Source organism: Pseudophryne corroboree, chromosome 2 (assembly GCF_028390025.1).
Source record: "Pseudophryne corroboree isolate aPseCor3 chromosome 2, aPseCor3.hap2, whole genome shotgun sequence".
Classification (NCBI taxonomy): domain Eukaryota; kingdom Metazoa; phylum Chordata; class Amphibia; order Anura; family Myobatrachidae; genus Pseudophryne; species Pseudophryne corroboree.
In genome coordinates this window covers 552,871,294-552,897,329 of record NC_086445.1, presented here as the reverse complement: position 1 = coordinate 552,897,329, position 26,036 = coordinate 552,871,294, and the positions used below count along the sequence as shown (strand labels likewise).

The 26,036-nt window shown below is 40.4% G+C and overlaps 1 protein-coding gene across 2 annotated transcripts in view; it reads left to right on the top strand.

Annotated features, from left to right (window-relative positions):
• The window catches only part of LOC135050967 (uncharacterized), a 182,986-nt gene extending 159,515 nt beyond the window's left edge, over positions 1-23,471 (top strand). For both annotated transcript variants that reach the window (XM_063957193.1, XM_063957192.1), the window contains 4 exons: positions 3,958-4,099; positions 12,322-12,407; positions 14,379-14,480; positions 21,396-23,471. In XM_063957193.1, coding sequence (XP_063813263.1) covers positions 3,958-4,099; positions 12,322-12,407; positions 14,379-14,480; positions 21,396-21,668 — 603 coding nt within the window. In that variant the 3' untranslated portion in view covers positions 21,669-23,471. The remainder of the gene's footprint in view (positions 1-3,957; positions 4,100-12,321; positions 12,408-14,378; positions 14,481-21,395) is intronic.
• The last annotated feature ends 2,565 nt before the right edge of the window (positions 23,472-26,036 follow it).

Here is a 26,036-nt window from a genome sequence, read left to right as displayed (position 1 = left end):
TCAACAAGAAGCTTCGGAGGTACTGTTCCAAGTCACGAGACCCAGAAGCAGTGGCGGTGGACGCCCTCGTAACTCCGTGCATGCTCCAGTCAGTGTATGTGTTCCCTCCACTTCCACTTATCCCAAGGAGTCTCAATCTACTAAAAACAACAAGTGTTTCCGCGATCCATATTGTTCCAGACTGGCCAAGAAGGGCTTGGTACGCGGATCTTCTGGCATTACTGCTGGAGGATCTGAGGCCTCTTTCTCTTCGCAAAGACCTTCTACTGCAGGGGCTGTTCACCTATCAAGACTTACTGCGGCTACGTTTGACGGCATGGAGGTTGAACGCCAGATCTGAGCTCGGAAGGGCATTCCAAACAAGGTCTTTCCTATTCTGATCCAAGCTAGGAAGGGGGTAATGTCTAAGCATTACAATCGGATTTGGAAAAAGTATGTGTCTTGGTGTGAATCCAGGAAGTTTCCTATGGTGGAGTTTCAACTGGGACGTTTTCTCCTTTTTCTGCAAGCTGGTGTGGATGTGGGCCTACGCTTGGGCTCCATCAAGGTCCAGATTTCGGCCTTGTATATTTTCTTCCAAAAACAATTGGCTGCTCTCCGTGAGGTTCAGACATTCTTGAAAGGAGTTCTGCACATCCAACCACCTTTTGTGCCTGCTACAGCACATTGGGATCTTAACGTGGTGCTGCAGTTCCTACAATCGGATTGGTTTAAACCTTTACAGGTGGTGGACGTAAAGTTTATTACTTGGAAGGCAGTCACACTGTTGGCATTGGCATCTGCAAGACGTGTGTCTGAATTAGGGGCATTGTCGCGCAAGAGCCCCTATTTGATTTTCCGTGAAGATAGTGCTCAACTCAGAACGCGTCAGCAATTTCTTCCTAAGGTTGTGTCGGCTTTTCATATCATCCAACCCATTGTGGTCATGGTGGCTACTGACACCTCGATTACCTCAAAGTCCTTGGATGTCGTGTGGAAATTGAAGATGTATGTGAAGAGGACTGCTCGTCACAGGAAGTCAGACGCGCTATTTGTCCTTTATGATCCCAACAAGATTGGGTGTCCTGCTTCTAAGCAGACAATTTCTCGCTGGATCAGGCTTACTATCCAGCATGCTTTTTCTACGGCAGGTTTGGCATGTCCAAGATCTGTTCAGGCCCACTCTACCCGTAAAGTTAGTTCTTCCTGAGTGGCTGCCCGGGGTGTCTCGGCTATTCAGCTTTGCCGAGCGGCTACTTGGTCGGGGTCGTACAGGTTTGCTAAGTTCTACAAGTTCGATACTTTGGCCTCTGAGGACCTAAAGTTTGGTCAATCAGTTCTGCAGGAACCGCAGCACTCTCCCTTCAGTACAGGGATCTTTGGTACATCCCCATGATACTAAATTGGACCCCAGCATCCTCTAGGACGTAAGAGAAAATAGGATTTTAATTACCTACCAGTAAATCCTTTTCTCGTAGTCCGTAGAGGATGCTGGGCGCCCACCCAGTGCTTCGTATTCCTGCATTGTTACTTGGCTAAATGTGTTGGTTCAGCCATTGCTGAATTGTTCCAAGTTGGTTAGCTTGGCTTTCCTTTTTGATATGTGTGAGCTGGTGTGAATCTCACTACCATCTGTGTATTTCCTTCTCTTGACGTATGTCCGTCTCCTCGGGTACAGTTTCTAGACTGAGTCTGGTAGGAGTGGCATAGAGGGAGGAGCCAGCCCACACTATTAAACTCATCTATATCCCATGGTACTAAATTGGACCCCAGCATCCTCTACGGACTACGAGAAAAGGATTTATTGGTAGGTAATTAAAATCCTATTTATTCATGTGTCTTAATTGAAACATTACAGATTTATGCTCGTGGTTGCAAGTTAATTTAATTTACAGATAGTGTTGTTACACATTATATTTGGTTCATAATAACTCAGTCTCATTAATAGTGGTGACCCGCGAAAACCTGCAACAATAAATAGTTGTCACTGTGTGTTTGTCTGCTATCTATCTGTGGGGCTCTCTTGGGGTATTTACCCTTCTGCCACAGGCTTCCGTATCGGGGAAGGCTTTATAGCTGTTGAATCTACTCGTCGTCTGGAAGATACAGGTACTGCACTACACCAACACAGGGTCTGATATTACAACTTAGCGTCTACGAACAGGATTACAGATACCCCTGTGAATGGCAAGATGTCACAGCCACAAGATGCAGAAAGGCAACCATAGTCCTCAGACTCTACCCCAAGCCGCAGAAGATTGCCTGAAGCACCCATTCCAGCACCCCCAGCAGCAGTGATGCCAACTGCACCGATCACCATGTCCTATTACTTCGGGGCCCCATGGCTTCCAATATACTTAGGTGACACCCACTCACAGGGGACCAGCTCCTTCAGGGAATTCAAGAAAAAGCTACATGGCAACCATGGCACCCGGGAGAAAATGTGTACAGCACTAGGACCCTGGGCTTTCCAGCAGGATCCCTGGCAGAGAGGGAAGCTGGGAGCACTCTGATTGGCTGTGGTCGAGCGTGGGGAGAGGCAGGAAGGAGAGCTGCTGAGAGAGGAGAGTGAGCCCTGGTAGTGAGAAGCCTGATGGTGGCAAGATGCAGTAAACCAGCAGGAGTTGGCCTCAGATGGGACACAGCCGCACAGGATCAGCAGCGTGTACCTCTGGAGGGGGAGACGCCACACATCGGGAGGCTGTCACCCTGCAAAGCAGCAGTGAGGAGAAGTGACCAGCAGGAGCCGGCAACAGCAGCAGACATTACAGGTACTCTACCTCATCCCAGACAGCCCCCACTTATGGGCACCCAGGCCAACAGTGACCACCCTGCCAACTTTCCAAGTTACAGCCCCTCTTGGGACAGATCACAGAAGGGCTCTATTTATAAGGAGGGGCACGTGTGATTTATTTGGGCCTGCCAGCCACTTCACCAGAAAGCCTTAAGGGATAGGGTTGTGTGAACCCCCTTTTCTCCTTTACCATTTTAATTGCAAGGAAACCACAACAGAGCCATTTATCCCTTGCCTGCTTGAACTGTAGCACTATGTGTGTGCCAGGAATGTGTTATTTGCTCTGTGTCTCACTGTATGCTGACATCAGGTTAACTAACTGCATCCTCTATTGGAAGGTTACCGCCAGTACAGTGCACTCATCCATATGTTACACAGCACCCCCTATTGGAAGCATACACTGTGCTAGAAGTACCTACTCCACAGCGCCCTCTATTGGAAACTTGTGCTAGATCATACAAGTAGCTGCCCCACAGCGCCCTCTATTGGAAACTTGTGCTATACCTTACAAGTAGCTGCTCCACAGCATCACCTATTGGATTACAAATACTGTGCACAGTGCAAACTCACTCTAAAGCATCCCCTGTAGGACATTGATATAGCTGGAACATTTTGTCATCAGCATAAACTGAACATATCAAATCTAGCGACATCTTGTGGACACGCTAGTGATTACATGGTTTAGGCAAGCTCATTCGGATACTGCACCTTGGTTTGAGTAAATACTAAGTGGTACTACAGCATTATATGTGGCTAATGTAGTTGATTACCAAAGTTATTCATGTGTCTTAATTGAAACATTACAGATTTATGCTTGCGGTTACAAGTTAATTTAATTTACAGATAGTGTTGTTACACATTATATTTGGTTCGTAATAACTCAATCTCATTAATAGTGGTGACCCGCGAAAACCTGCAACAATAAATAGTTGTCACCGTGCTTTTTTCTGCTATCTGCTTTGGGGCTCTCTTGGGGTGTTCATCCTTCTGCCACAGGCTTCCATATCGGGGGAAGGCTTTAGAGCTGTTGAATCTACTCATCATCTGGAAGATACAGGTACTGCACTACACCAACACAGGGTCTGATATTACACACAGAGATCTGCACAGTGTATGCCAGGCTTTATTCTTTCACACAAGCATTTAGAATCAGTGCTAAAATATTGTTTTTCATGTCATTCCAGATGTATCGTCATAACAATTCCTTTTTTGAAATTAAGTGTGATGAACACTGCATGCATCACTTGTGCAACGATACAATGCAAGATGAATGTACCCTGCACTGCTGCAACACATCGGAATGCATGAATCTAAACATCAATAGTGGTAAGAGAGCAGCTCAAGCTCCGTTTGTGTAGTACAGCCAGTAAGTGTAGATGGCACTAAAGTTACCACTTACACTAATCATACTGAAAACTTTCTATTACACATAAACGTAACCCCTACTTTATATGCTCTGCTAGATATAGAGATGTGTCTTACATCCTTGCTGCAGTCATGTTAAACAGCCCTTCTAGTCACGCCATGCCATGCCATCTTAGAGGCGCACATGCCCCATTCGCAGAAATGGGAGCAGCAATTGCTGCAGCTCATCATGCCTAGGCGCGGGTGATGAGCGTGGCTACAACTGTATGTTTAGCATTTATTTAAAAAATAAACAAAAAAAACACTAAATGCCCCTCATATGAAGTGTGTAATACTTAACATTTTTTATAGGTTTCATTTTTAAAGGACAGTATTTTAAGAATGTATTATTCTGAGAGCAACACTTTGGTCTAGATTTACTAAATGGCTGCTTTTGCAAGCAGTTTTTGACCCTTAATTTTGTAATTTGCATTAAATATTATTGCTATCTGAAATTTTGTGGTCAAAACTGCAGAGAATTGGTGGCTGCCAAAGGCTGCCACTTAGTAAATCTGGTCCTTTGTGTATTGTGCTTTTTATTCAGCAAATTAAGTTCCTAGATTCAACCAAGGTTTTAATACATTTTCCCAGTATACTATGAGTTCTCTATAGCTTAGATCTATGGAGGCAATCCAATTAGCGGCACCTTGTGAACACCAACATTGCAGAGTTTTCCTCGGACAGCATACTCTGGAAAATCTGCAGTGTTTGGGTACGGTAATAAGTGATTGCACTTGCCGCTAGCATTGAAACAATGATATCTAATGTAACCTCAATACCAAGAGCACACTGGAGGCTACCAAACACAATAGGAAGTGCATACATAAAGAAAAGCAAGAATTCTGTTGCAGGAAATGTATGTCCTATGCACTAAACAAAAACATATGTAGAAAATATCTATATATCTATATCTATCTAGCTATCGAGCTATATAAATATTGTATGAAATAAAATAATTAACAAAAAAAAAAGTTGTTGTCTTTCACCATGCTGCCCCAGCATTACACTCTTCATGACTTTGTATAGCACCTCTTCTCTGTGGTGGTGCCTTATGCCCATGGTGGTAAATGGTAGGCATGCATGCAGAGCTTGCTTATGAAACCACTTGAAAGTTGAAATACAGATTTGCACTGTAATTCCTCTAACTGAAAGAATAAACACATAAATAGTAGAGATGAGCGGATCCGGTTCTCTGAGAACCAGACCCAACCGAACATTATGATGTGAGGCGAGATCTGAGTGTGGCTCAGGTTTTCCCGTCTTACTCTGATCCCATTTTACTCTGGCTATGAAGGTTTTATTGAAAGGACGTGACACTGCGGTGTCTGTACCGGGGTGCTCTGTTTTTGCACCTCAAGGGGCCTGGGCTGCTGTGTTCATGGGCACTCTCTCCATCCATAAAGAGGCTTCTGTATAATCAGTGTACTAATACAGCGTACTATAATCATATATCATACCCGTATAGTGAATGACATAGCAAGCCGTCCCTGCTGCATAAAGGGTTCCTCTAACAATGAAGGGTTGCTCTGCACCAGTTAAATAATATAACATTTTATATATATATATATATATATATATATAGTATTATTTTTTTTTGGTCAGTGTACTATACTATTGTTTTAATACTTAATGTGACACTGCCGGTTAGACCGCAGTATAGTCGTACATGTATTGTGACTCTGTAGGTGGTCCGTGCTTTGATGTACATAGAGGGGTCCTCTGCCAATCTAGGGCTGCTCAGCACCAGTTAGAGCTAAACTATTTATCATTTACAAATATATATATATATATATATATATATTTATTCGATAGGGATAAAGTCTCTGCGCCTTCAGTGCTGTGGTGTGAAGTATTCTCTCAGTGTAAAACTTAATAATTTATATGCGTACCGGAAATATGAAAGAGATGTGCAAGTGGTATCTTTATATGGTCACCTTGCCTTGTCCTTTTACTCCTTATACGGAAGCCCTCATCAAAGGATTGGTACAATCACGTTGGCAGAGAAGGAAGATTTGTGTCAACAATAATGCTGTTTTTATCATAAAGTGACCAGTGACTTATTTGTGCAAATTTGCAAAAAAGTGCGATAAAAAAGTGCTGTGTGCAGATAGTGTTTCAGAAACCACTACGTTAATTGTGATTTCTAATGTAGATAATCAAAATCACCCTTGTGGTAAAATTAAAAAAAGGAAGGTAATAACTCACTCCTTTTTAGGAATGCTGCTCCTATGACGGAATTCTTAGCAGTATGCAGTACCTTGGAACAAAGGTTTTTTTCCCATTGAAGGAAAAAAAACAGAAAAAAAGGGGAGCTAATAGTGTGATATAGTTTTTCACAATTTTAATCACACAAACATACATATAGGTGGAATCGTACAATTTAAAAAATGGAAGCTGGCCCCTGAGGAAGACCCATAAAGGCTAAATAAAGGGACGAAACGCGTTGGGACAGCTTCCACTACCTCTCCAACGGCATCTGTAACAGATAAGCTTGTTATAATTTTTTATAACATTTTATCTGTGATTCACCGAAATATGAGTCAATAAGAAAGTCTCAGCTGCAGCCCCTATACTTGGGAATGCTGATTGGCACTAACATAAATGTTTATGTATTATATATTTATTTATTATTGTAAACGTGTAAGCTGTTAAGCGCTTGTTTTGCATCCCTACTGTATGTATGTATGTATGTATGTATGTATGTATGTATATATATATATATATATATATATATATATATATAACCAACCGTTGTGGGCCCGGCACTCCCAATGCAACAAAAATCAAGTGCTGCGGTGCCCTCCAGGAGAAGAGCTTGATTCCCCAATGTAGCAAAAGGTATGGCAGGCGGCACTCAAGCAGACTCCTTAATGATGATAACATAAAGGTAGGTTTATTGGCACAATAAACCTACCTTTATTTCATCATCATTGAGGAGTCTGCTTGAGTTCCGCCTGTCATACCTTTTGCTATATATATATATATATATAATTATTATTTTTTTTTGCTGGAAGTTCCTTAATGCGCTATTGTTAATCAATATAATAAGGTCTAATTATAATTACCTTAGAATTAATTCCCTGTTAAATACACCTATTTTAGGCAACTACCCCAAGAGAAAAGGCGCTTTGCCGATAAGGGCCCACAAAAGTAAATATAAAGAAAAATTATCTCTGAGGTGCGCTCTTATTGAATGGACATTCCAATATATATGTTTGTGAACTGAGGATGCTCTATTAGTACCCTATAAATGCATACACCCAAATGTTAAAAAAATGTTTTTTATTAAAATGCAAAATAACACATTCAGAAATACATTTTCATAATCATTTCTGACAAAAATAAAAAACTTGTATGTTTGTTCAGTTTTTGTAAATATTATAATGTTAAAACAAAATAAAATTAAATATTTTGTTTCACCAACGCATTTCGTCTATGGCAACTACTTTAGGGTTGTTAATTTTTAGACAATAGAATTTTCATACTGTGATGACGAGAATAATTGAAAGAGTTCTTTCTTAAGCAAAGGCAGATTATTTTACTAAAAAAAAATAATAATAATAATAATAATAATAATAATAATTTTAGTTATATAGCGTTCTTTCTCCAATAGGACTCAAGGCACTTAGCAGATACATAGCATAATATAGTACAGAAAATAATGAAGTACAGAACAGCTTTTCATAAAAAATGAATTTATTCAGAACAATCTTAATTGGATTCCACAGTCTAATGGCCTTTAGCTGGATTTAATGTTTGTAGAGGTTCCTATAACCCAAATTGGCTAGTTTTTTGTGGTTATTTGCAATAAGTTCTATAGGTTTAAATCAGAACCAAGAATCCTTAATGAATAAAAAAGTTTTTTTCTTTCCTCAGCTGCTGTCAATGTTCAGATTATTACCAGCAACAGTTCTACATGTCTGTGTGTTCTGGAATCCAAAATACCCCACAAAAAACTAGTCAATTTGGGTCATAGGAACCTCTACAAACATTAAATCCAGCTAAAGGTCATTAGACTGTGGAATTCAATTAAGATCGTTCTGAATCAATTCATTTTTAGTAAAATAATCTTAAGAAAGAGAACTCTTTCAATTATTCTCGTCATCACAGTATGAAAATTCTATTGTCTAAAAATTAACACCCCTGAAAAAGTCGCCATAGATCAAATGCGTTGGTTGAAACAAAATATTTAATTTTATTTTGTTTTAACATTATAATATTTATAAAAACTGAACAAACATACAAGTTTTTTATTTGTCAGAAATTATTATGAAAATTTATTTCTGAATGTGTTGCTTTGCATTTTAATTAAAAAATGTTCTTAACATTCCGGTCTATGCATTGATAGGGTACTAATAGAGCATCCTCAGTTCACAAACATATATATTGGAATGTCCATGCAATAAGAGCGCTCCTCAGAGATAATTGTTCTTTATATATATATATATATATATAATTATTATTATTACATTTTATTTATAAGGCGCCACATGTGTTTCGCAGCGCCGTACAAAGGACAGTACAGGGGACAAAACATTGCATTACAGTAAATAAATAACAGAAATAGAGTACAGGTAACAGAGCACCACACATTCTCAAGACATAGTACAGCTAAGACATATAATATATAATTCTTTTTTTTGGTGCTAAACCCCAGTGTACTATACTATTATTTTTCTGTGACACTGCTGGTCAGACCACAGACTATAATTTCATACACGTATTGTGCGACACTGTGGGTGAAGGTGGTACCACAGTAATATATTTAATTTCGTACTCATACACATATTATGCAACATGTATTGTGTGACACTGTATTGTGTGAAATTAAACTGCAGTGTTAGATTACTTTTTCTGACTCATACACATATTGTAACACTGTAGGTGGTACATTTTTTGTACAAATTGTGGTGTGTGTGTGTGTGTGCTGTACCCCACTTTGTGTTTGTAGATAGAAATGGAGGACTACCAATTGAGAGAAAAGCAGGAAGCACATATTAGTGCTGCAAGTGCTGCCACCAGTCATGACAATACAAGTCCATCAACGTCATCTACTAAGGCCGATGCCCAAGGGCATGGAGGGCTTAAGTCAGGGCATGTAAAATCAAAAGCAATTTAATTTTACAGTTGTAAAGAAAAAAAAACATCAAAAGGAAAGTTAGCTGCAGAGAAACATGAAAGTGGGAAGGAAAGACTCAGGTCTTGGCCTTTAAGTGGTGGTTCTGCAACTGTCAGTGAGCCATCTTCTGCATCTCATGCCGATGCAAGAACTTTTCATCCAGAGTCTAGAAGAGGCATAAAAAAAAAGCACTAAAGGAAGTGGAACAAACTGTGCATTCAGAACCACCACACATTGCTGAGGAGCGTTTAGGGGTGTCCACGTCAGCTTGTGTGAGTCTGACATTTCTCACAATGTCCTCATAGAGAAGCCTCTTTCACATTTCTGCACCAACTGCACATGTGTGGAGCAGTACAAGTAAAGATGGTGATGATGAGAGCATAATAGAAATTGAGGATTCGTGTGTGGAAGTGGGACAGGATGAGGGGGATATGTGTGCACTACTATCTGACACCGAGGATGTTGATGATGACGTTATTTCTGTAAGTCAGTGGCAGCAGTTCTTGCCAGTGATAAAAAGAAAATCATTGTGATGTGTGGGCATAAGACAAAAAATCCAGCTTTTTGGTGTGGAATTACTTTTACCCAAATCCTGACAATGTTTGTGAAAGCATCTGCTCCATTTGTGAGGCCAAAGTTAGTAGTGGTAGGGATGTTAAGCCATCTAGGCACCTCCTCCATGTTACATCATTTTCGGCGAGTTCATTAAATTTATTTTACAAGATTATAATGTAAATAACACCCTCATCATCAACCTCCTCATTAGTGATCAGAGATAATCCTTCAAAAACATTGTCTTGTGGGGGGCAAACAAAGCAAGCACTTCAGCCACAAAAGTGTCAGTCCCTGTCACTGATGTGCTTGGTTTGTTAAACTGTGCATGTCCTTTTTAATATCCAACATAAGGGTGGAAGGGAGGGCCCAAGGATAATTCCATCTTGCACCACTTTTAATTTGTGCTATAAACTGCTGCGTGTTTGTGCCGATGCTGTGACGGTTAGTAACTAGCCAGGTCGCTGCAGCGTTTGGCCTAAAATGGATGACAACAATATTGTGAGCTGTGGGGTGGTCAAAATTAACTGTAAATGAATGCTGTTGAGGTTAATAATACTGTAGGAACAAAAACAGGTCTAAATTCTGTGATTATAGCTGTTTTTATGATTTTATGACAAAAATGCAGATCCAAAACCAAAACACACAAGGGCAGTTTTGGTAAAACCAAATACAACACCAAAACCAAAACACGGGGATCAGAGCACGTCTCTAAATAGTACATATAGCCTTTCTCCCCACATCCAGTCAGTATTTCACCACAATATAATAGTCAACACTAAGGGGTCAGTTCAGTACAGGGTGAGCGGGACAAAGTGCTGTTGCAATAACGTGGAAATGCCGTCAACAGAACCTCATCTCATCTTGCTCCTTGTAGCCCCATCCCACCCAAAACTTGCGGCTTATTGTATGCAGCACTATGGGACTGCAATCAACAATCTGCGAGTCAGAGGCCACCATAATTGCAATATATGGCTGCGAGATGACTTGCTGCTGATTGAACCAACCCCTAATCTGGGAAGGTTCCTAAAATGATATGAGCCCTAAAAACACTGCACAAAATAGAATCATTTGCACTATATAAACTAATGTTTCACACTGCAGCATTGATGCAACACATCAGTGGTACAGTAAATGTACAGTAAATGTAAAATGATTTAGCATTGGACAATAATACCAGGCAGTAAACTCACAAACTAGGTACAATGTGGACTAGAGACATGGGATGGAGATTCACTGTTTCTTATCAGTTAAGTGGAGGTGAGTCAAAATGAGAAAAAGTCTCTACAGCACTCAATGACACTGTACCCAACAAAGTATGAGAACAGGTCTATATTTATTAAGCCTCTGGTGGCGATAAAGTGGCCGGAGACAAAGTACCAGCCAATCAGCTCGTAACTGCCATGTCACAGACTGGGTTCGAAAAATGACAGGCTGTGATTGGCTGGTACTTTTTCTTCGTCTACATTATCTCCACCTGAGGCTTAGTAAATAGACCCCAAAGAGTCAGACTATATGAACGGGACTAGGCATTAATGGATAGGAGCACAGGATGCAAGGATAGTACTGGGGTTAAATATGAGGATGGAGGGTGATCTGGGAGATAACTGAAGGACAAGGGAGAAGATGAGAAAAGATTTATAGGGGAATTAAATTAGCCTGCACAATTTTTTGGGCGCGAAAAATAGCACTTTTTCGTGATTTTTATTCTTCCTGAATTCAATTATCCTCCATTTTTGGCCCTTAAAAATGATCTTTTTTTCAGGCTAAGACACATAGAATCTGTGATAAATTCACGGACCTATGTATTGCCATGATCACTAAAACGGGCTGATTATCGAGGATTTTTGATTACCGTAAATTACTGTAGCTAATTGAATTCCCCCCCTCTTTAGGAGGAGGGTTGATAGACTTGTGTTAGGACGGAGCAATTTAATTGGCTGCTCTGAAGAGGCAGCACATTATGCATGGCTGGAACTCATCCTGTGGGAAACTGTGTCCCAATGGAAAGTGTTGGCCTGCCCCTGGAGGAGTAGGTGTGTATGTGGGGGGAGTACGCTCCTACTACTATTGTTATCCTGCTTAATAGTGGTAGAGGCTCCCTGGTGATAGGGGCCCCTAGACTGAAGCCTACTCAGCCTGTCTTTAAAACCAGCCCTGCATGCTGTTGGCATACATAAACTGTTCGTATTCACAGTTTTTGGTCATCATAAATGATCTTCTGAATTTCCCACATAAAACAAAGTTTTTGCTTGTAAGACAGTTTACTATCTTAAATACATACGGTATATAAGACTAATGTGCTTACAAGATTTACTGTCGGTGGCAATGGAATAGGGTATGTGAAAGTATGATTTTCTTTGATTTTGACTCTTGATTTAAAGCAGCAATATTTTTAAACTTGTACCATTACATTCCCCTCTTTGTGTCCATCATAGTTTCATCTTACATATGTGTTGTTTAATCATTATAGATAATACAACAGCAATGAGTACAGCTGCTACTGCTGCGCCTATGACCACTGCTACTACTACATCTACGACAACAATTGCATATAGCGTAAGTATTACGCAAAGAGTATAACTTGTGTCATCTCCTTCATATGATTGCACCAGGGTACTTATTAGTGAAATCTGAATGAAACCTATACAAAAAAATTATAGTGTTTTAGATTTTGGGTGCAAATTATCATCATTCACAGACATTGAGGGGTAAATTTATTAAAGCTTCTAAAACAGAAAATTGGTGATGTTGCCAATAGCAACCAATCAGATGCTGTCTATCATTTCTTTATTGCCTTTTTAAAAATAATATGCAGCATCTGATTGGTTGCTATGGGCCACATCACCAATTATCTGTTTTAGCAGCTTTAGTAAATTTAGGGGTACATTTACTAAGCAGTGATAAGAGCAGAGAAGTGAGCCAGTGGAGATATTTCCCCATCAACCAATCAGCAGCTCTGTATCATTTTATAGTATGCAAATTATAAATGTTACTTCAGTGCTGATTGGTTGCCATGGGCGACTTCTACACTGGCTCACTTCTCCGCTCTTATCACTGCTTAGTAAATGTACCCCTTACCCATTAAAGTTTTTCAAAAGTCTGCTCACAATTGAATAAATATTTTTTTTATTAAAAATGAGTGTTTGTTTACCTTGTAGTGACTCCAGTGAACGCAAGTAATAGTTTGACTCCAAAATTGTCTTGGTTTTAAGTGCAACGGAATGCTTTATCATTTTTGCCGAAACTTTCCTTATAAAATAACACAGTTTATGAACAAATAAATTTGATTTCAATTCTGAGATTTAGGCTAATGGCAAATACATATATGTGTGTCAGGGTTGCCGACATTCTGGCTGCCCCCTCCGGGAGAGGGCAGCCAGCTCGGCACTGCAGGTTAGCGGTGCGGGCGTGCATGTTGCGGCATAGGTTCATGGTGGAGGCATGACACAGTGAAAGATGCAGTACAGGGGGCATGGTGTCCGTGGTCACATCATCATGTCCATGCCCCCAATATACAAAAGCGCTGTTATAGGCTTTATACAGCTGGGAACAGGGCTACAATGATGTGATTCATCAGGTACCCTTGGACCGCCCACTTGTGCTCTGTAAGTGGGTGGCCGAGGGGGGATTGCAGGGGGCTGCGCTGTTGGGAGGATTTGTCCACCTTTCCAGGGACCCCGGAGTGGCACGTGATTTTCGGGAACCTCCAAGCTATTTCGGGCGGGTAGGCAAGCATGACGTGTGTTCTGGAACTTTCAACAACGCAATTATGACTAAGTTTAAAAAAGATATAAATGTGTATATAGTGTAATACCTTAGTTATACTAGCACACTAATAACAGACTCTACATTATTACAAAAGGAGTTTAATTTTTTTTTTTAAATGCACCAAATAAATTTGTTTATATATGCATTGTATGGCGTTAAATATAACAGGCTTGAGTATCCCTTTTATTATCTTTGTGGTACCTTATCACTGGCAATAGCTCCTAGAATTAAACTAAACTAAAGTTACCCGCTATATGCAGTCATATATAAAAAAAATAGCTTGCCTTTTCTTTTAATATAAATCACTGTCGAAGGCTATAAAGATAGTGTTGGTATTTACTATTATACCTTGGTTTGCTTCTTCACACTACTATATAATGTATAATTCTGCAGTTTCCACAGTATTAGTGACTAACATGGCACCCGCAGTCATATAGCACAATATAGTGAGCAGAGCACTTTTGGAATATGTCTGTGCAGTGTGACATCCTCCTTTTCCTTGTCCCCTCTGCCATTACATGTCATGAAATAATTAATATCCACTGAGATTTTGAAAATGAGAGAGTGATTTGTAGAAGGACAGTTAAGAAATCAGATTTTTGCTTAAAAGGTATCTCACTTACTAAAAAAAAAAAAAAAGAGTAAATAAATGTTGCTGTATTAATTTTTCTCATCCTTCATCCATGGTTTATTTTACTAATATCTGTTTACCTTTAAATGAAATGAAGTAACTAACAGCAGTTGTTTTTGTATTATTAGGATAAGAAATGCAGATCATTCATATGCACAGGAACAGACTGCTATAAAACACAAACAGGTGCTACAGTGAAAAATTGTCAAGTTGGAGTAAACCACTGTGAGGTAATGAATTGTATTTTCTGAAACTGGTGGTTTGAATACATAGGGGAAGGGTCGATTAGCTATGAGTCGTTTTCCTCCTGCTAAGGCCGGGTACACAGTAGAACAATGTGTACCCTGACGATATGGCATCTGATGGGCCGGCATATTGTATCCGCAGTACACATCAGAACGATGTAATGAAGGATTGAATGATTCCTCATTTCATCCTTCATTATACTGCATGGTGCTGCAGGAAATATCATTCAGTTGGCCACACAGAACAGCCGACCGGATAATATCACATGCGATTGCGAGAGCGTGCAGATTGGGCATACAATGATTGAATGAACGATTTGGCCGATATGTTGTGCTGATACCGAGATTGTTCTAGTGTGCAACAGGCCTAAGAGTGAAGCACAATGTTCAAATGGAAATTTCATTGAAATAAATCTGTCCCATAGGTTGCTTAGTTCATTACAACTTTATAATGGTGGTGTAATGATGAAACTGTGTATATCTAATTCAGACTTTAGACCAGGCATTCCCATCCTCTATCCTGAAGGCATGCTAACAGTCCAGGGTTTAGTGATATCCATGCTTGAGCACAGGTTACTTAGGCCCAAATGTATTAAGCGTTAACAAGAGATAAATCTGAGACGCATTAGGAGAGATAAAGTACCAGCCAATCAGCTTCCTAACTGCCGTGTCACACGCTCTGTATGAAAAATGACAGTTAGGAGCTGATTGGCTGGTCATTTATCTCTCCTTATGCGTCTCAGATGTATTTATTTATTTTTAACACTTAATACATTTGGGCCTAAATTAGTAACTCAGTTATTTTGATCTAACCATGGGGGTCATTCCGAGTTGATCGCTCGTTTCCGATTTTCGCTATATTGCGATTTTCCGCTTACTGCGCATGCGCGATGTCCGCAGTGCGACTGCGCCAAGTAAATTTTCTATGCAGTTAGGTATTTTACTCACGGCATTACGAGGGTTTTTCTTCGTTCTGGTGATCGTAATGTGATTGACAGGAAGTGGGTGTTTCTGGGCGGAAACAGGCCGTTTTATGGGTGTGTGCGAAAAAACGCTACCGTTTCTGGGAAAAACGCGGGAGTGGCTGGAGAAACGGGGGAGTGTCTGGGCGAACGCTGGGTGTGTTTGTGACGTCAAACCAGGAACGAAACTGACTGAACTGATCACAATGGCTGAGTAAGTCTGGAGCTACTCAGAAACTGCTAAGAAAGGTCTAATCGCAATATTGCGAATCTGTCGTTCGCAATTTTGAGAAGCTAAGATTCACTCCCAGTAGGCGGCGGCTTAGCGTGTGCAAAGCTGCTAAAAGCAGCTTGCGAGCGAACAACTCGGAATGAGGGCCCATGTGTACTAAAGCCTGGATATCACTAAAACCTGCACCGTTAATGTGCCTTAAGGACCAAGGTTGGGAATGCCCGCTTTAGATTTAGGAGAAATGTAATAGCCTGGGGGATGCAGGCACTGGAGCCATTCCAGCAAGTCTGTCCAAAGTTTTAATGTGGTTTGACAATAAAGATTAAAAAGTAACTTTTATTAGGTATATCTAAATGAAAATAATTCCCCACCTACTAAGATTAAAAGGCAAAATATTAAAAGATAGATAATAGATAAGAAAGTAATAAAATATGGCGCCGGGATGCCGATGAGAACTCTTGCTGATATTGAATTACTGATTCGGATATCAATGACTATACTGTAAATCACACTAATGATATATCTTGTCTTAGTTATTGGCTGTATTGTCAGCCTCGATATTCAGATGTGTGGTTAGTTGGAATACACACGACTCACTTCTCTTACAGTCTCAGAATCTTGTATTTCAAAATTAGAGAGTGAATATTCACAGAAGCTCAGTCCTTAATATCGATCTTGCCCTGTTACACTATTAGCTTTAAGGAGATATCTACAATAGTCCTCCAAAGTTACCAATATTAGGATGGGAATCACCGTGCAGCTACAGTTCAGTTAAATAAACTGTAGCTGCACGGTGATTCCCATCCTAATATCGACTACTGCACCACAACGCTACCCTTTTCTCTCTTTTCGTAACAGTTGTCTAACAGGTAGCAGGTAGCACAACCCCGTGTATGCCCAGATTTCTACTTGGGTTAATATTTTGAATGGGAGGCAATTGTCAAATTGAACCTGTGCGAGAACATCTGTGTTTTTGTTCTATTCAATGTTTTAATGTGGCAAAAAATTAAAAGGCAAAACCAAACAAGTTTTGCCTGGTTTACTTATTGCCACTTTAAAACATTGAAAAGACTCGTCAGAATTGAGCTGATGCCTACATCTCACAGGATATTACATTTCCCACTTGGTCTTAAAAAGATACGTCCACTTTTTAATGCCGCTACAAACCCTTTCGTAGTGTACATCTGTTTGGACGAATCTACAAAGACCTAGATGCCCACTATTAGTATCCAGGCACGCTGTAATACCAATTGGTGCATCCTTAGATGCTACCATCGGTTGCACCAACAAAACGTGCACCGGCCCTATGGCTTGATGCAGTTTGACAAAATACGTTAAGTGTATCTAGAGTATTCATTATAGCAGCTAAGTTATTAATCTAAATAGTGTCCTTCTAATCCCTTACATAAACTATTATAAACATTTATATTAATATAAGCACATATAATATCTAGTCAAATGCGGCTGTGGACTCAAGCCACACAACTAAGATGGCCACCAGTGTATAAACATTGGTCCCCACAGAACCAGGTGCTTTGCACAGGTCATGACTTTGCCAGGTTTGAGGCTAGCGATGGGGACATTGATGGACATTTACAAATATTGGAAGAGGCTTGCCCAAGTTGCCCAAGCAAGAGTGGGTCAGACACATATTGCTCACTCACTGCACAAACTATGACTTAGTTATAAGGCCCTCCAAAACCAATATTTCTCTTGAGTCCTACAGGAAAAGTTTTCTGGGACTTTCCCAAGAGACCTCACAGCATCCATAAGCACTTCACCACTCAGCTGAAGCAGTACGTAATGAAGTGCGTGAAAGGGTCTACTACCACAACCTGGGAGGCACTGATCGGCCTAATGTACCAAGACTAGTTCTATTTCAGGTGCGCCCCAGAGGAAAGAGGTAAAGGAGCCACCCACCTTGAAGGCAGTGGCCCAGTTAGTGGACAAGTATGTGGCAATTCAGCCACAAGAGCGGCCAACCACAAAGGACAGATGGGTATACCCCTCTTCTGCTCATTGCCCCTCAAAACGAGTATCCACCAACCCAGTAAGGAGAAAGGACTTTGTGTATCCTTTTCTGCTGCAGGATTTCTCTACAAAAATTGTCATGGCTGATGAACTGGAGGGAGAGTTCCCCATGGCAAGGGTCTACCTAGATTGGGGAGCTGGACCGGAACTGATAGATGTCACCACCATAGATGGCCTACCAACTGATGTGGTCCTGATATGGTATGATCTTAATCGTGTAATCATTACCACATTTGCTGACACCATCACCAGACTGATGCCCAACTGCAGTCTAAATCAACTACACCAACATAGACCTACCCAGAGGAAAATACCACAGCAGCAAGAAAACTGTCAGCACAGACAACCACCACTTCAACCAGCCCAGATGAAAAGTCCATAGAGCTTAGATAATTTCACCTACCAAGCATGTTTTTGCCTCTGGTTTGCCTGCATCCTGTAGAAAAGCAGAGGATGTTTGTTTTATCTTGTTGGATCCTGTGGGGGTGCCCAGTGATTTTCCAGTCCCTAGTGGTTTGTCAGCTCCAACAGTGAATATGAGTGACCACACTGACCTACCTACCTATGATTGACAACATCCTGATTATTCCTAGTATTCCCAAAATAGACCTCCCTATAGAGCGTGCAAACTTTGGAGAAAGTGAGGGTTACCCACAGGCAGGAGTTTAAGGATCCATATTGGGATTGTTAGGAACCAGATCAAACCCAATTTGCAGTACACATGAAACCATATACCAGAATTTTCATAAACATATCAGAGCTGCAATAGTGTTTAAAAGGTTCTAGTTTTACTTTATGGACAGGACACAACCAGCATCAAATAATGCAATGAAACAATAACTCACTGGTCTGTAGTCATTTGCAAGATCTGTCACAATGAGCTGTGCAATCCAAAGCAATGCAGTTTATGTTTGCAGGAATGAATTTTAGCAGACATTAAATCCTGATTAATGTCCATAATTCAGACAAGAGCCCAGGGCTGTGAACAGGCTGTGAATGAAGGCAAGACATTTTGAGACATGACTTGAAGCAGGATATTGTGAACAAGACAGGAGTCTGTGGCTGTGAAAAGGTCAAATCACACAAGACTGAGCAGGATTGTCTTGGTAAAGCTTCCAGACATGAGTTCATCAGACAACGTCAGAAATTAAGAATTCCTCAGGAATGTCCTCAGAATATCACCAGGCAAGAGCAGTGAGTGAAGCCAGGCTTTAAAGGGCTTCGGGGTCTATTTACTAAGCCTTGGATGGAGATAAAGTCGCTGGAGATAAAGTCTCAGCCAATCAGCTCCTAACTGTCATTTTTCAAACACAGCCTGTGTCATGGCAGTTAGGAGCCGATTGGCTGGTACTTTATCTCCAGCGACTTTATCTCCATCCAAGGCTTAGTAAATAGACCCCTTAATTGCTTACCTGGGCTCACTCCCATGATTCACATACTCAGTTGATCACCCAGTCACCACAATGCCCCTAACAAAAATGCCTGGTAACCATGGTATAGGGATACACTGCACATAGGAGCTGCACAGCATGAAGAATCCAGATGTTCACTGGGCCATGGTGACTTGAATAATGTGGCCCTGCCAACAGATTCTAACATGGATGCATTAGGCACCAAGCTGTAAGCGCCCTTTCTGAGATGGGGACAAGCAGAGTGGCTTAGTGGTAAGGGTTATTGTATAGGGTAGCCAGAGAGGTAGAAAGAGAAAGAACATACAGGGAATGTGTTCAACGTGTGTTACCATGGAGTTTCCATGCCCAAATGGTGTTGGTTGCCTATGAAACCCGTTTGTCAGTCACCCAGGGATAGACTGTACACTGAAGTGTATGACACAGAATGTCCTTACCTGGAATGTAATGTTGATGATGTCCAGACCTACTGCAAGTCCTGTGATGTGTGTTTGTGGCTTGAATGCTTGAGTGCTCATATTACCCCAGGTCCTTGCCAATAGTTGAAGAACACTTAGAGCAAGCATCAGTGGACATAGTAGTTTACCTGCCAGTGCACAGTAGATTGGGAAAGAAATGCAGCCTCGCCATGGTGCAAACCACATGGGAATAGAGGCTGGTACTCTAGTCAGCCATCATCGTGGAAAAGATAGCTGTTGCAGTAGTAAGAGAGGACTTAAGTGGCAATAGGTTGTTATAAAGAATATGAGGGTAGACCCTTTCCTAGTATAAATGATGGAAGTGGAGTGACTGGAGCATCAAGTGGGAGTAGGCAGGTAGGATGAAACCAGCTAGGATAAACTGCTCTGGATCTAGCATATGTGACACTTTTCTACTGATAATACATATACCCTAATGCTAAATGAATATAGAGAGTTACAATTCAATGTTAGGCAGCGCTGTCTGACCAATATAAAATACATACTCCCATCCTGGGGCTGACTGGCACTTTTGGTGTCGGGAATAAACACAAGCAAGTGCTTTCCTACCAATACACTGCAACAGAAAAAGGAGTCTGACAAAAGAAAAAAAATTATTGGCAGAATTTTCAAATCCTCATCAAAAGAAATTGGGGGATCAGGGCCTCTATTTAACTTTCCCATGTTTCAAAATAAAATTATCAGTAAATGCCTTCTTTTGTAGAGAAGCCTCAAACCATTCAATTCTAAAAATATGAAAGAGCTTTTCTAAAAAGAGAGAAACTGGAGGTAGCGCAGGTTGTATCCAGAGTTGCAGGATACACTTTTTAGCTACAGCTGATATAGCTCTCAACAATTTCTGTACCCCTTGTGCAACTCGAGTGCCTTCAGGTAAGATGCCAAGTTATAGGATGTACTTTATAAATGCTAACTAGAAGCTGATTGGATGGTGTGGGTAACTACTCTACTTGTACCCTTTCCTACTCTTTAAGCTGGGAACTTGTTATAGGCCGACAGCGCCATCCCGCCCGCCAGAATGCCTGCAGCGGGGCGAGCGCAAAGAGTCCCCTTGCGGGCTCGCTGCGCTCGCCACACTGCTTGGTTGGTGGCTCGCTGTGCTTGCCACAGGATCTATTCCCACTCTATAGGTGTCGCAGGCACCCACAAGTGGGAATAGTCCTGTTTTGTCGGTTGTCGGGATTCCGACATCGGTATTCTGAATGCCGGGATCACGACATCCGGAAAATTGAACGTATCCCCTTGTTATATCACTGTAGCTTTTAAGAATGCACTGATATTTTTAGGTCAGAGTTATGGTTTCATATTTGGATGATGGATACACTGTAAAATATGGGACTCTTCTTGGAAACAGTTATGCTATGATTTTGTAAATGTCTTGCTGGATTACAAAGCCTTGGAGACTGATAAAGTAGACAGAGATAAAGTACCAACCAACCAGCTCCTAACTGTCATTTTTCAAACGCAAGAATAAATACAACAAAAGTAAACCTTCCTAGTACACACAGCGCAAGCAACAAGAAAAGGAGAAATTACGTTCCTGATTGGATGTGCGGACTCAGATGTCTCTGTCCAGCTTTCCAAGTGTATGAAATCCAACTCGTAAATATGAAACAGAGAAAATAAATTTTTCAAACGCAGCCTGTAACATGGCACTTAGGAGCTGATTGGCTGGTACTTTATCACTGTCTACTTTCTCTCTCTCTCTCTCTCTCTCTCTCTCTCGAAGGCTTAGTAAATAGACCCCATAATAATCTATGGTATCTTTTATTTTTTTTCCTGTCATGCAGTTACAAAAGGTAATTGGCACTAATTCCGTCTCTTATGAAGGTGGCTGCAGTAACACCTGTTCCACCAGCAGCAAATCCTGTGCTGTCCTCACCAACGCCAACTGTTTCCAGGAATGTTGTAATGCTACAAGTGCTGGATGCTGCATGAAACTAGATGGGCAGGTGCACTTCAACACCGCTGCTGTAGTCCGCAGGAGCTCTGTCCTGAAGATATTCACTTGTGCCATCATTGTTATTTTCATCTCTCGTTACATTTCCTCTTCCCGTGCATAACTTTTAAATCTTAAAATATTTTTTAAGCTGGTGAGATTTACAGCTGAACACACTGAGACCAGGAACACTAATGCCCAATACACAAGAGGAACATGTAATGTCACTGAGGACACTCTAATCCTTACTTAAGAAGACAGCTTCCCTAATGTAAAATCTGCACATTGGTTAAAGCAAATCTAATTTCCAGAAATATGACACCTTAAGCAAAATACAGGGAAATATGTAGGCAGATAAATTAAATAATTTACTGTATAACAATTGTAATTGGTTGTTTTAGCAGCCAATCAAAATGAATTAGCACAATGTAAACACCAGCTTGGTGTTTTCATATAATCTTTTTGTAACATTGGTAGTCAGTAACTGTTTTCACTATCAAAAGCTACATTAACAAAACTATAACTGCATGTCAATTAACTAAAATGCTACTATTATTCATGAATACTAAAGTTTCAGGGAACCGAAGTCTAAAAACTGAATCTATCATTTGTTCCATGGAAACAATGATTGTTTTCATGCACCATAGAAATGAAGTAAGACATTTGGTTAATTCTATTGAAGAATATATATCATATAGAATGGCTTGGCAATTATCTTTCTAGTGGGTTTTCAAATTTATAATATTTTAGCTTATATATATATACACAGACACACACACACACACACACACACACACACACACACACACACACACACACATTATGTATATATGTATATATATATTGTTAAGTTCGATTTCACTTACAAGGAAAAGCAATACCTAATCACACTGTGGTTCGGACCGCTGCGGCCGCTTACGTAAACAATAACCCCTAAGATGTGTATGCACGTTACGTATACGCGCTGACACGCTGTGCGCACAATGCAGCGACACGTGTGGCTGAATACACCTTATTCCCCAAACAAGAATGGAATGCGACACCAGTATTTACAAGTTATGTTGTGGTCCAACACATCGACAATATTTACTCAAAAAGATAGAAGTAGAAAATACAACAATATTACAGAGAAGAGCTACAACCAGTAGTACATACGTTTGTTCGCCAGTGCTCCCGGATGCAGGCCTCAGTCAGTCTTAGCAAGATGACCTCCAGAGAATAGACTGATGCCTGGTCAGGGAGCCTCTCTTTTATACAATGGGTCCAAAATACAATACAAAAGAAAATGTAAGCTCTTCTTCCATAGGTCAAGGGGCAGGTCATTTACAGTACATGAGGCGTCATAGGTTGGTTTGAATAAGTGAGCGATGCTTAGTCCAGGTGTGCAGGCTGATCTCCACCACCGGGTTCCCGTCGAATATCAAGAGTACAGTATCTACAGTATTGGTTAATATTACAATTCTGCGCATATCTATGCGCAGAAACATGCGATTAACTGCAGATAACAATCGGAATATAGATCTCAAAATACTACACATCTGGATACCAAACACTAAGTCCTAACCTTGTTCTGTCCCCTCACATCCTGTAAAGCTGGATATCTCCATTGTTCTATCCTCTGAGTAAATGTAACTTGCTGGCAATGTGTGTGGAGACTATGTTTAAATTGTGCACTATATGAATTGAATATTAAATATGTCTTTGTAGCTTTTCTGTGCGTATGCTACCGTATATACTCATACCACGCGCCAATGCGCAAGGCTCGTGAACCAGTGCACGTGGCGTGCGGGTATGCATATGCACGGCAAACACGCGCACGCACAGAGGCCACTCTGTGTGGTGTTTGCACTTGTAGTGTGTGTGTAATATTTTCGACTTCGACAATATATATATATATATATATATATATAAAAGTCATTCGCGGCGGCACTCAGGACTGTATATCCAAATAAAATCACAGACGCATAAGGTAGCTTATCAACGTTTCAGTGCTTACGCACTTTTATCAAGATGTGTCACAATAATAATACAACAAACACTTACCCTCTAAATAGACCCAGTGAGTGAACGTCTCTGGCGCCACTTCCCGCCACGCCATCCGAATCTTTGGCGTCGCTTGAAGATGACGTCAGACACACTCGACGTGTTACCTAGTAACCAACAAACAATACCCATAGATCCCATTGTTCCTCTTCTAAAGCATAAACAGCGAATTACAAATGCATACCCATGACACTTAATGCATCCAAGATATAATCATACATATAATGCTCAATCATAAAACATGTCAAACATCGTATAAACACAATCTAAAAAATCTTGCTAGAATCAATAGCAGGCTATTAGCAGAAACATTATTTTGAAACACTCCGGTCAGAATACACAGAGGACACAGTAAAGCATTGTCAAACAAATAACCTTAGTAGAAAAAAACCACTGTGACTGACATAGCATTAAATAACAAGCAGCAGGATTAGAGGTAACAATTTAAGACTAATTATAAATAGCAGCTTAAGCCCAGTGTTTCATTTAGTCCTCTGGGGGACAACGTACCCAGCCTATCTATCCATTGGACCTCACGCTGTAGCAGCATCTTTTTCCTATCACCCCCTCTGGTGGGCATAGGGATGTGATCAATAATACGATATCTGATGGAAGTAAGACTATGTCTAGCAGTAGCAAAATGACGAGCCAAAGGTTGATCACTTGATCCTTTTAAAATAGCCGCTTTTATGGCCGAACGGTGCAAGGCCATCCTCTCCTTAAATTGTCGTTCCGTTTTCCCCACATATTGTAGGGAACAGGGACAAGTGATCACATAGATCACGAACTGACTAGTGCACGTCAAATGATGTTTAATAACAATTTTTTTTCCTGAAAATGGATGTGAAAAGGATGCCCCAGACTGCATGAATCCACACGTTGTGCAATTCGGACATCTAAAGCAGCCTGGTTTAGCATTACCCAAGAACCTATAACTCATTTGCTTACCCATATTGGTAATATCGGTTTTAACTAATTGATTTCTCAAACTCTTGCCTCTGCGGTAACAAGGCATCAAGGCCGAGTCATTCAAATGTAAACCCGAATCAGTGCGTATTATGGGCCAGAGTTTTTTAGCTGTATTAACAATCTGGGGACTCATATGTGTATATGTATTTGGCCACACAAATTTATTAGGTTTATTGGTAGATTCACGGCTCACTAATAGCTGGTCAATCGGGACAGCTAAAGCTTTTTCCTTCATAAGATACAGTTGGTTAACATTGTATCCCCTAGCCATAAACTTATTAAACATTTCCTCTAACTTTACAAGTGTGTCTGATGTCATCTTCTAGCGACGCCAAAGATTCGGATGGCGTGGCGGGAAGTGGCGCCAGAGACGTTCACTCACTGGGTCTATTTAGAGGGTAAGTGTTTGTTGTATTATTATTGTGACACATCTTGATAAAAGTGCGTAAGCACTGAAACGTTGATAAGCTACCTTATGCGTCTGTGATTTTATTTGGATATACAGTCCTGAGTGCCGCCGCGAATGACTTTTGTATGGAGCTGTATGCTAATTGCAGCTTAATTCGGAGGGCACCTGGCAAATACATGGTGGAGATCATCCGAGTGCCGGATCATTGCATTCTATATATATATATATATATATATATATATATATATATAAATCAGCTCATACTAAAGACATTATATATACAATATATATTTTTCTATTTATTGTAGTTTAACTAGCAAAAGAAAGCATAGAATACAACATGTATGGCAAGCATCTTTCTATTAATCCTTCTTGCTGACATCACAGATTAGTAGCACATATAAATACAAAATTCTATTTAGACAATTATGTCCTCCATGTTTATTGCAGAGAGCATCTCCTATGATTATTATTTTAACACTTGGTTTAAATGCTAAAAAATGAAAAATGTTAAAAATTAAATAAACAGATCTGTATGAGTAATGTCGCTGTTTCATTCCACTAAAATATATTGCAAATATACCTGTAAAATCAGTGGTCATTTGCCCTTTTTGTTGCTCTTCATAGAAACTAATTTTAATGAACTATAAAACATATTATTATTATTATTATTATTATTATTATGTTTTTTATATTGATGGAATCATGACATAAGTTTTGTACAATGACTTGAAAGAAAAGAAACTGTCCAGATGGGTTTACGATCTACAGATGTAGTTGGGTGTGAGGAACGTGTGTGTTGCTACAGAAAGGCCAGTAATAAATAATAAAGCAGTTATTGTTGACTCAGTGGTGGATTTCCCACTAGGAATGGCCTTTGGATGGCACTTGCTGGGGGCAGCACACCAGACTGATGAGGCCAGGTAGTGATTCTTTTTATTTGTCATTACAACTTATTTTTTTCATTATTTTATTTTGCAACTGACAGAAGTGGAACAATGGGCAGCAAATTATGGTCCAGGAGGGGTTAGTGAGGTGAAGTTGGGGCTACTTCGGTGGTCTCAAATCATT